Source organism: Camelus bactrianus, chromosome 9 (assembly GCF_048773025.1).
Source record: "Camelus bactrianus isolate YW-2024 breed Bactrian camel chromosome 9, ASM4877302v1, whole genome shotgun sequence".
NCBI classification, from domain to species: Eukaryota; Metazoa; Chordata; class Mammalia; order Artiodactyla; family Camelidae; genus Camelus; species Camelus bactrianus.
Genome location: NC_133547.1, coordinates 61930125 through 61942384, shown reverse-complemented (window position 1 = coordinate 61942384; position 12260 = coordinate 61930125). Strand labels below are relative to the sequence as shown.

At 44.1% G+C, this 12260-nt stretch overlaps 1 protein-coding gene across 1 annotated transcript in view; it reads right to left on the bottom strand.

Moving 5' to 3' along the window:
• Positions 1-12260, bottom strand: part of RANBP10 (RAN binding protein 10) — a 60462-nt gene that overhangs the window by 15113 nt on the left and 33089 nt on the right. Inside the window, exon 4 of the mRNA XM_010962488.3 lies at positions 1993-2160. Within this exon, the coding sequence (XP_010960790.3) occupies positions 1993-2160 (168 nt within the window). The remainder of the gene's footprint in view (positions 1-1992; positions 2161-12260) is intronic.

Here is a 12260-nt window from a genome sequence, read left to right as displayed (position 1 = left end):
CCAATTTTTTTATCAATATCTTGATGAAAACACACATAAACATGTTTATAAAAATTTATGTTAATACAATGCTGAAAAGAATACCAAATATTTGAGCTAGAACGAGCAAGACCAAAGATCTTGACAGGCTAGAAAAACAGGTAATATAGGTCACAATGAGGTTTAATTACAATTACCTGAGGTCTTGTGTGAGGTCTATAAAAACATGTACTAGGGAGGTAAGTTTTTAAAAACAGCATGAGGGTCTGGGCTGACATTAACGTGGCCATAAGCTCCTTAGGGACCTAGGGATGACTGACAAAGAACTCAGGGCCCAGAGGAGAGAGTTGCAGGTGCAGAGGGGACAGTAGGGTATGCCCCAGACCTTGTGTCCCATGGCAGGAGCCGTGCTCTGAGCAAAGTGTGGACAAACTGAAGGGATGTGAGGAGGGTGGGTATCCAGAGCAGAGTGGCAGCACTGGGCCTAGCTTGGAGGGGAAGGTGAAGGGGGGTTTGGGTAAGGAGTAAGAGCCCTTAACAGTGGTCACTGGGACTCTGACAGCAGAAAAAATCCAGAGATAGGGAACAGCTGGAGTCAGAGAACAGCGTGGGGAGGGAGGAGTCATTTTGAGACCTTGGCCTTGCCCTCCAGCTGCTAGCTCCTCACAGGCTGGATACCAGTAACTGCAGCGAGGTGGCCGTGGATTTCAGAGTTTCTCTGGATATGCACCTGGGTCAGCTCTGCAGTGTCTGTGCTATGCTCTTGGTTGTCCGCTCTAGGCTGTGGCATCCAACTGCCCTGTTGAAGAATGCTGGCTCCTGATCATTCAGCCTCAGCCGCTAGTAAACCTGATTTCCACTCAGGTTCCTCAGTTCTGCCCAGGTTCATCTCCTGGAGAAGCTACAGAGGGGATTTGGGGAGTAGCAACCACCTTTTAACTGTCCCTCAAACCAGGGGAAGTGAGCCTCCTAGGCATCGGGTTTCAAGTAAAATGCCCAACTCCCTTTCCTGGCAAGGCCTGTGGTCAGCCTGGCTGGTAGGGTTCTGCTAGATCAGAAACCTACCTTTGCAAACCCAGGCAGACAGGCCCAGCCGTTAGGTACCACCTCAGGGATACTTTGGCCATGGGTTCCTCTCACTCAATGGCGAAATACCAGTCAGCCCTAGTAGGGCATCAGAATAGCCTAAGTTCCTCTTTCTCTTAAGTTCCAATCCTAAATTTCTACATGTGTACAGGACTGCTCCTCCAAGGCTCCCATGACCGTCCACTGATTGCTGCTCCTCGTTGACAGCACCAATCCAGCTACTTTCCCATCTTCCCTTCTTGCCAGTGCACCCCATCTGCTACTAAGCCCTTCTGTGCCACCCCTGGGCCTCTGCAGGCCTTTCTCCACTGCCTGCACCCATCACCACTGCTGTGCCTCAGGCCACCTACCTCTTCCCTGGCCCTTACTCCAATCATTCCATCCTTTGCAGTTTAACCAAAGGGACATTTTTAATATAACTCTGTCCAAGTTGCTGTCTGTTAACCACAAACAGGCCAGAAGAGACCTGGCTCCATCTGACTCCAGCCTATCTGTTTACCTCCTGTACTAGGGCAGCCCTCACCGTCGCTCCATAGCAACCAGAACCCTGCAGAAGGGCCTGCCAAAGTCTGGGCCCAGGCAACAGGCGTGCAAATCACTACCACTGTCAAGTATGTACTCAGGCCCCTCAAACTTCTCACCAACCCTAAACCCTGCTCCAACGAGTGTCACACTGGCCAGGAGCATAACCACAACATTGCTGCTCTCTTAGCACTGACTCAGGCTCAATAAATGCTGCTGACCGGACGGATTAACAAAGAGAATGCCTTATACCCACCCTTCCCCTTGCAGGGTTCTAATGCCTAGAAAAGGCTACAGTTCCCCAGAGCTCAGCATAGGATCTACAACACTGCTTTGGCTTTAAAGCCTCTCACCAACCAAAGTGGCTCCACAGGGCAGACCCTCCAAGGTCCCCTATGTACCCACCAAGGCTGTGGCCATTCTTGGTGTAGAAGCAGGTGCCGTTGATGAGGTTGACGCAGCAGCCAATCACATCTCCTGTAGTGAATGTGGGACCATAGGGCTGGCCAGTCCCCGAGGAGCAGAAGGAATGCCCATCATCGCCATGGTAACCATAGGAGTGTTTATCCCAACCTGTAGGAGAAGAGTAAGCCAGAGGTGGGTAGAGGTACTTATGAGAGGAACAAAACAGTCACAGAAGCTGAGCCCCTCTCCCCAGCCTGCCACCTCATCAGCACGGCTGGCTTCTCATAGAGCTGGTTATGGACAGGGTCTGGCTATGCTAAATGAGCAGTGAATTCAGCAAGTCACTGTCCCTGAGGAGCTGAGGCAGCCCTACTGAATAAAGAGCCTAAGCTGTGATTAAAAGGAACCAAAACCATGAGTGCCCTGGAAGGGACTTATCTTGCCATGCAACATGTTGCCATGCAACAAGGAGGTGGTCAGGGAAAGCCTCATGAGGGAGAGGGACTTGAACTGAACTCTGAGGTGTATCATGGTGGGGTTTTTTTTAAACTTTTTTTCAATTGAAGTATAATTTATATGTAATAAGATTCTTCCTTTTTAACTGATAATTCAACAAATTTTTACCAAATTTGTTTTAACAAATGTTACCACCACCACAATCAAGATACAGAACATTTCCATCACTCCAAAAAGTTCCCTCATGCCTCTGCAGTCAATTCTACTCCACCCATAACCAGTCCCTGGCAATACTGATCTGATCTGTTTCTATGGTTTTTCCTTTTCTAGACTGTCATATAAATGGAATCACAAAATATGGAGTGTCCTGTGCGTGGCTTCTTTCACTTAGCATAATGCATCTGAAATTCATCCACATTGTTAGGTGTACCTGTACTTTGTTTCTTTTTATTGCTGAGTAGCACCCCATTGTATGGATATACCAGCTTCTCTATCTGTTCACCAGATGATGACATTTAGTTGTTTCTAATTTTTGGATATTTTGAATAAAGCCAATAAATATTTGTATACAGGTCTTTGTCCAGATACATGATTTCATCTCTCCTGGGTAAATACTTAGAAGTGGTATTGCTGGGTCATAAAATATGTTTTCCTTGATAACAAACTGCCAAACTGTCTTCCAAAGTGGCTGTACTGTTTTGCATTCCCACCAGCAATGTAGAGTTCCACATTATCATCAGCACAGTATTGTCAGTTGTTTTTGGTTTTTTCTTTTTCTTTTAGACATTTTAGTAGGCATGAAGTGGCTCTAATATCCTTATGGCTTCAATTTGCATTTCCCCAATGTCCAAGGATGTTGAGCATCTTTTCATATATTTATTTACCATCAGTTTATTAGAAAATTATTGAATTGTCTTTTCAAATCTTTTTTTTAAAAAGACTTTATTTTTTTAGAGCGGTTTCAGATTTACAGCGGAATTGAGCAGAAAACACAGAGTTCCCCCATAGCCCTCCCCATCCACACGTATATACTCCTCTACCCTCAACATCCCTCATCAGTGTGGCAAATTTGGTACAATCGGTGAACCAACAAGGGCATATTATTATCAACCAAAGTCTACAGTTTACATTAGGGTTTACTCTTGATGTTTTACATTCTGTGAGTTTTGACAAATGCATAATGACATGTAGCCACTACTATAGTATCATACAGAATAATTTCACTGCCCTAAAAATCCCTTGTGCTCCATCTTCCTCCCTCCCTCCCTCCCTCCCCCCAAAGCACTGGAAACCACGATCATTTTATTGTTTCTGTAGCTGTGCCTTTTCCAGAATGTCATTTGGTTGGAATTGTACAGTTTGTAGCCTTTTCAGACTGGCTTCTTTCATTTAGTAATATGTCTTTTAAGTTTCTTCTGTGTCTTTCATGGCTTGATAGATCATTTTTTTTAACCGCATATATATTTTTAAATTTACGTATATGTACTGTTCATTGTTTCTAAGAACACTTAGAGCTTTCGCTTTTTAAACTTTCATAGTTATCAAAGGAATAAAGCCAACTACGAAATAAGAATTAACTCAAAAAGACACATACACCCTGCTATTAACAGCAACATTATTTATAACTGCCAAGATATGGAAGCACCCTAAATGTACATCAATAGTTGAATAGAAAATGGAGATGCAGCATATATGTATGTATGTAATGGAATACAACTCACCCATAAAAAAGGATATTTTGCCATTTGCGGCCCTTAATTAACTTTTTTTTTCACTTCAAAAACCAGAATTTTATAATTGGCAGAGACATTTCCATTACATCAAAAACAACAAAATACCTAGAAATAAACTTAAACAAAGAGGTTACCCATACTCTGAAAACTGAAATGACACAAAGAAATGGAAAGATTTCTTTTGCTCTTGGACTGGAAGAATCAACACTATCAAAATGGCCACACTACCCAAAGCAATCCACAGATCCAATGCAACCCCCATCAAAATACTCAGAACATTCCTCACAGAACCAGAACAAACAATTCCAAAATTTATAAGGAACCACAAAAGACCCTAAACAGCCAAAGCAATCTTTTGTAGGTCTCTCTTTTTTTCCCCTCTTTCTTCTTTTTGTTCTCTTTTCTTATGGTTTGATGATTAGAGAAGGTCCTTTAACATTTGTTTGGTGGTGCTGAAATCTTTTAGCTTTTGTTTATCTGTGAATCTTTTGATTTCTGCATCAAGTTTGAATGAGAGCCTTGCTGGATAGAGTATTCTTGGTTGTAAGTTTCCCCCTTGCATCACTTTAAATATATTGTGCCACTCCCTTCTGGCCTGTAAAGTTTCTGCTGAAAAATCAGTTGATAACCTTGTGGGAGTTCCCTTGTATGTTATTTGTTGCTTTTCTCTTGCTAATTTTAATATTTTCTCCTTATCCTTAATTGCTGTCAATTTGATGACTATGTGCCTTGGTGTGTTCCTCTTTGGGTTGATCCTGTGTGGTACTCTCTGTGCTTCCAAGACTTGGGTGACTATTTCCTTTCTCAAGTTGGAGAAGTTTTCGGTTATTATCTCTCCCAAAATTTTCTCAGGTCCTTTCTCTCTTCTCTTTCTGGGACCCCTATAATGCGAATGTTAGAGTGCTTCATGTTGTCCCAGAGTTCTCTTAAACTATCCTCACTTCTTTTTATTCTTTTTTCTTTTTTCTGTTCTGAAGTAGTGATTTCCACTAATCTGTCTTTTAGCTCACTGATCCCTTCTTCTGCCTCATTTAGTCTATTCTTGGTTCCTTCTAGTGTATTGTTCATTTCACTGATTTTATTCTTCAACTCTAGGTATTCTTTATATTTTCCAACTCTTTGCTAAAAACTTCACTCTGTGCATCTATACTCCTCTTGAGTTCTCTGAACATCTTAACCATCATTACTTTAAACTCTTTCTCAGATAAATTACCTATCTCCTCATCACTTATTTCTTCTTCTGGGATTTTATCTTGTGCCTTGGCCTGGGAGATATTCCTCTGCCGCCTCATATCTATCTTTCTATGTGTTTGTGGATTCCTTCCACAGGCTTTGGGATTATTGTTTTTTTATTTCTAGTATCTGCCCCTGGTGGATAAGGCTGGACTAGAGGCTAATGCAGGCTTCCTGGCAAGAGGAGCCAATGCCTGCCCACTGCTGGGTGAAGCTTGGTCCTGGACCTCTGGTGGGTAGGACTGTGTCTAGAGGCCTTTGTGGCTTAGGAAGTCTGCTGATAAGTGGGGCTGTGTTCCCACCCTGTATGTTGTTTGGCCTGAGGCTTTCCTACAGGCTGTTGGGTGGGGCTGGGCCTTGGTGCTAATGATCCAACCAAGATGTCAGCCTCCAGGGAAGCTCATGTAGATCAACACTCCAGAATGTCGCCACCAGCTTTTATGACCCCTGAGTGAACCACAGACGTCCCCCCACATCACCAGGAGACCCTCCAAATCCAGCAGGCAGGCCTGGCCCAGGTTCCTATGAAATCGCTGCCTCTGCCCTTGGACCTGGGGCACGTGCGTTTCCATGTACGCTTCCCAAGTGAATGGAGTCTCTGTTTCCCCCAGTCCCATGAGGCTCCCAGAGCCAAGTCCCCATGGCCTTCAAAACTAGATGTCCTGGGGTCTCCTTCTCTTCCCAATGCCAGGACCCGAGCTGGGGAGCCTGACATGGGGCTAATAGCTCTCACTCCTGTGGGAGGGCCTCTGCGACTTAAATCTTCAGCTTGTGGGTTGCCCACCCGGGGGGTATGGGGCCCAATTATATGGCGAGCATGCCCCTCCTACCATTCTGCTGTGGTTCCCTCTTTATGTTTCCAGTTGCAGAAAATCTTTTTTAATGGTTCCAGTCTTTTTTTGATGGTTGTTTAGCATCCAGCTGTGGTTTCGTTGTAGTCTTGAGGAGAGGCAAGTTCGTGGTCCTACCACTCCACCATCTTGACCAGAAGTCCCTTTGTCTTTTCAGATCTTTAACCCACTTTAAAAATTGAGCTGTACAGGTTCTAGATATATTTTGGATACAAAATGTGTTTTGCAAATATTTTCTCCCAGTCTGTGGCTTGTCTGTTTCATTTTCTTAACAATATCTTGCAAAGGCCTGCTGGGATTTTGTCTGGGATTGTGTTGAATCTATAGATTAATCTGGATAGAATAGATAGCTTAATAATATTGATTATTCAAATCCATGAACGGATATACCTGCTATACTTTTCCATTTATTTAGGACTTCTTTAATTTCTTGCAACAATGTTTTGACAAATTTATCTCTAAGTATTTCACCTTTGATGCTATTATGTTATTTTTAAATTTTAATTTTGAACTGTTTCTTGGTATTCTATCAAAATATAATTGACTTCGGGGGTGGGTGGTTGGGGTCAAGGTTTCTTTCTGGAGTGATAAAAATGTTCTAAAATTAGATTAGATGATGGTTGTCCAACTCTGTAAACATACTAAAAACTACTGAACTGTACAATTTAAATAGGTAGATTTTATGTTATGTAAATTTTATCTCAATAAAGCTATGAAACACACACACACATATTTTATTTTTTATCTGTTCACCTGGTATCCTGCATCCTTGTCAAACTCACCAATTCTAGTAGCTTTTGTGAAGATTACAGTGTCCACAGGGAAAGCGTTCCTAAGCAAGATGCCCCACTTTCCACACACAAAGAACGTATGTATGATCCAGACAAAGCCAAGAGCATCTGACTTTAGGTCACAGGCCTGAGTTCTCAGCATGGAATATCCCAAGATGTGCCCTGCAGCTACTAGAAACTCAAACTTCTGCTTCAGGGGCCTGGGATGCCAGGGACAGAGGTGGGGCTCTCCTCAATGCTGCTTGACCAGCACAGCCTTCCCTAAAGCCAAATCCACTGATTACTACCTCCAAGAGACCATATGGTTATGGGAGACGACTGTCCAGCAAAGCCATTGCCCAGTCTAGCCCTCCCCAAATAATCCTTCAGGAGAGTTGCTTGCTGTTCCTATGATTCCTCTCAGAACTATGCCCACAGCTGCTGACTGATGCCCACTGGGCCCTCCCTTTTGTCAGTGCATCAGAATCTGATCCCAAAGCTTGCACCCTTAAGTTTTCCATAACATTCTTTGGTCCTTCCCAAACACACTGACTACATCCTTATCAACCCCTGGTTCCTGTTGAGCCTCTCCAATCAATCACCAGTCACTGTTTCTGGGACTGTCCCTGTCTCGTTCACCAATCCCTCCCCTCACCTTTGACAGTTAGAAGTCTGACAGGTGTTACAGGTGTGCGCACACACACTGTGTGTTTGTGTGTGGTGACTAGTACCAGCTCACTTTCTCACACAAGGATGATCTTGTGGGACATAACTTTTGTGCAGATTTTACTGTCTAGAAGGTAGAAGGCACAAGCTGAAAGGTGTTCCCTTTCTTTCTTTCTTTTCTTTTTTTTTAAGCTTTCTCCAATTGAAGCAGTAGGTACTCTAAAAAACCTAATAAAAATGTGGCCATTTGATTTATTAAAGTTAGTGAAATCATCTGGAAGAACAGTTTCCTACTTAGTCAGTGACTCAAGGATATTTGGGAGCTATTTTTGTCTCAGTGTATGGGAGCTCAGTAACTACACCAAAACAACAGATGCTTACATTTTCAAAGACCTAAAATTAAAAGTTAAGTATTTTGAATACTTTTTTCAAAAATGAACTAATTATTTTGATAAAACTACCATAGAATTTTTAGATTTTTACATCAAGCTACTTAAGCTATAAATATGGATTTTAGGTTTTAAAAAACTAAAGAGCTTAATTTAAAAAACATAAAATATTTAGAGTCAATTCAGGATTCACCAAAACCTCAGTTTGACTGGAAAATAGACACGTTTTCCTGCTTTTTTTTCCCCCTTCAATTCCTAAATGGTTTATCATTATACAGATAAGCCTGGGGAAAGAAAATTCATAGTCCCTGTGGTACACTGAATGAGGCCTCCCAAAGATGTCCAACTCCTAATCCCCAGAATCTGAGTATATGCTACCTTCCACGGTAATAAAGACTTTGTATAAGTGATTAAGTCAAGGCTCTTGAAGTGGGGAGATTATCCTGGATTCTCTGGGGTGGGGAGGGTGGAGTAATGCAATCACAAGGGTACTTGTAAGAGGGAGGCAGGAGAGTCAGGTCAGAAAAGGCAATGTGATGATGGAAGCAGAGAGAAAATGGAAGATGCTACTACACTGCTGACTTTGAAGATGGAGGATAGGGCCATAAGTCAAGGAACATAGGTGGACTCTAGAAGCTAGAAAGGCAAGGAAATAGATTCTTCCTCAGAGCCTCCAGAAAGAACATCACTCTGAGGACACCCTGATTTTAGGACATCTGTCCTCCAGAACTGTAAGACTACTATTTTAAGCCACTACTCTTGTTACAGCAGCAACAGGAAACGAATACAGTCCCTTATGACTATAGAAGAAGCTTCTGAGCACCTGAAATGATCAGTGCAAAGAAGCAACACCACAGCTACTTGTCTTCTGCTCTTCAAAATGCAATTCAAAAGTTAAAAGCTTTTCCAAGAAAATCACAGAGCTGTAATATATCTTCAACTGAAGCTATCATTTCATAGCTAAAACTTTTTCCAAACACAACTAGGGGCCTTTATGTGTGTATAAGGTGTACATATATGTGTGTGAAAGGCAGCTTGGGTTAAAAACAGAATGCTATTATACCCTCATCTAGTAACAGTGGCTGCAGCAGCAGCAGCTTGGTTTAAGACCACCATGGTACCTTCCCATCCTCTGGAAAGAACATGCATCATCCACCTGTCATCAATTAGTTAACAAAGGCATACTCCATGGAGTTGACAGAGCAGAGGTGGTCAGTAGTGTAAAAGGAGCAGAGAAGACATAATGTGTAAGTAAACCAATAAGCAAACAAAACTCCTGGTAGATAAACTATGCTGTAAAGAAAACAAAGCAAATGGTGGGCTAGAAGTGGGAGTTGGGGGGAGGACTGATCAGGATGGAGCAGTCAAGTTAATCCTCACTGAGGGGTGATCCTTGAGGAGATCTGCTTGATGAGAGACTAGAAGGAAGAACTTTTGGGGTAAAGGGAATGAGTTCAGCATGTCTGAGAAACAAAAAGGTGATCAGGTGGCTGGAGCTGAGTGAGACTTAGGAAAGACTGGGAGGAGGGTCAACAGGATTTGCTGGATGTGGGCACTGATGGGATGACAGCAAGTAAGGATGACTCCCAGGTTTTTGTCCTAGGCAAACGGGTGGGTGGTGGTATCATTTACTAAGAGACAAGAAAGATGGGCAGAAGGAGCAGGCCCTTAGGACACGTTAAGTTTGAGATGTCTTATTAGACATCCAAGTAGTCACGTGGCAATACAAGGCAGGTGAAATGACTGGCTCATCCCAGACACAGCAGGGCTGCCATGGGTAACATTCACTAAACAAACAGTGGTGTGGAGAGAAGACTTAAAATCACTGGAGGGTTTTCCTATGTGTTGTCTTCACACAAAGGCTTTCTGTTTTTCTCTGGGAGAAAAATTCAGGCTAGTCAAGGACTAGAAAGGGCAGAACAAACATAAGAGAAAGGCACCAGAAGCCTAAAATAGATGAAGATGTTAAAGGGCATGAAGTTACTCTAAGTGGATTCAGTTACCCACCCTCAATGAATCTTCTCCCCAGGACTTGAGAAGCTGTACAGCAGACAGAAGCTGGTACTACCACCGCTGTTCTGGAGGAATTGGGCAGACAGGAGAAAAACCATAAGGCCAAGGCCTAACTGCTGTTGCACATTCTATTTTTTGTTGTCAATCTCAGGCTAGCGTCCTAAGGAGGTGGGGTATGGCCTCCATTAGGAAGAAACACTGTATCCTGGATGCCAGGGTAGCCATTGTGGCCTGAAGGGCCTCTGTAGTCTGGTCCTGGACACAGCATTGTCCCTCCAAGATGGCAGGCCTTGGGTAGTCACCCACCTTCTCAGACAAAATGAAGGGAGAGCAACTGGACATCATTGTCAAAGGGCTCTAGGTATCTACTTGTAAGAAAAACTCCACATCTCCAAAACAATAAGTAGGTACATAATCCCCACGTGAGAGTTGAGGAAACTGAGACACTGAGAGGCTCCACGAAGCCCTGTGGTCTTGTAGGTAACACTCTCAGAAGCTTGGTTCTCCTATCCTGAGGGACTCAGGTAAGCACCAAGCAGGAACCTGCGAAGGAAAAGACAAAATTTCCTCCTTCCTGAGGTGGCCCCCAATCCAACTGTAGGGAATAAGATGCTCTGAGGGTAGAACAGCATGAGTTCCTCAAGACTGGGCTCCCTCAGGTAACCCCTCCAAAGTTTCTGAATGCTAGGCTTGGCCAACCTGACCAACACTACTTCCTATTGGTGTCTGGCTGGGGTCCACCTACTTTTGAGAAGGAACTGGGCATAAAGCCTCCTAGTACCCCTCCCCCAAGGCTGCAAGAACAAACAGCAGGAAAGAGGAACAGGAAGTACCAGGATTTGTCTGCCAGCCCCCCTTCATTGGGGGATCACACTCCTCTGAAGTAGCTCCTTCCCTGTGCCAACCCTGTGGCTCCTAGTAAGCCATCCTCCCTGACCCAAGCTGGACCAATAAGAGAGCTTCCTGGAATTTTTCTACAAGGGAGCTGGGAGGGGAGCAGGTCTCAAAGCTCTGTGCTGCCACTGTTTCAACCTCATATAGAAAGCCAGTCTGACAGACTATAGCTTTAGCTTATTAGCTTATAAGCAGAAAGCAAAGGCAAGAGACAAAGAGTCAAAGTCCCAGACAGCATTTGAGTCCCTGAGACTTTGCTCCTTTGTTTGCCCTGCCTGAGATCTGGCTGGACAAGCTGGTTAGAGATAGGGGATTCTCTCCCTTGAAGCAACCATTGTTCTGACTAAAGGGCTACATTCAAGCATCTTTTTGTTTACCTTGCATAACATCTAGTCCACAGTAGGTGCTCAAGACATGTTTGTTGAAATGAAGGTAATGAGGTCAAGGGCTGGCAGGAAGCCTAAAGTACAAGACGTTGGGGTCAGACCACGTTGACACACCACCTATGGCCAATTGTGGGCTTGACTGTAACTGTTGTTCTGATTTTTCTTTTCAAGAAAAGCAAAGCAAAGCAATTAGAGCTGTCTGCCTGCATCGTGCCCCCATTTATACAGACGAATGGTGAAGCCACTTCTAGGGCCCTGGAAGGAGGCTGCAAACCTGGCTCTACTCTTGGGAAAGTCATTTAACTTAGCTGGGTCTCAGTTTTCTCATCTATGATACAGGGTAAGTGATGAAAATATCCCTGCTAGCTCTAGAAGGATCCATGGTTCTAAAGTCCTCCTTCCCATTAAAAGGGTTTAGCAGCTATGGTCTCTCCCATACCTCTGCCAGGTAAGCCTCCCCTCCAGCCCTACCACCTTCTGTTTCAGGACAGGGCTTCCTCCAATCCCTTATTCCTGCCCTGGAGCCAAAGTCAGCAACTTTCTAAGCGTGAGCCCTAGCAGCATGAGCAGTCAACACTTCCTGGATGGGCCTGGTGTGAGGCTGCGGTGATATGCCCAGGAGTGAGAGTTATCACCACCACAGGGCCAGCGCCAGCTATCTCAGAGGACAGTGGATGTGAAGGCTAGAAGAAAACGAGGAGGCATGGCTGCCATGCACAGCTATCAGGCCCCACTGGGAGTCAGGTCCAGGTGGCTCTGGGTCAAAGGACAGCTGGCATTGTACAATGGGGACAACACTCTGGAGAGTGCCACCCAACTAACCATTCTTCCCTCTCCAAACAGAATAAGCCCTGTCACTCCCAGAGAGAACAGATCG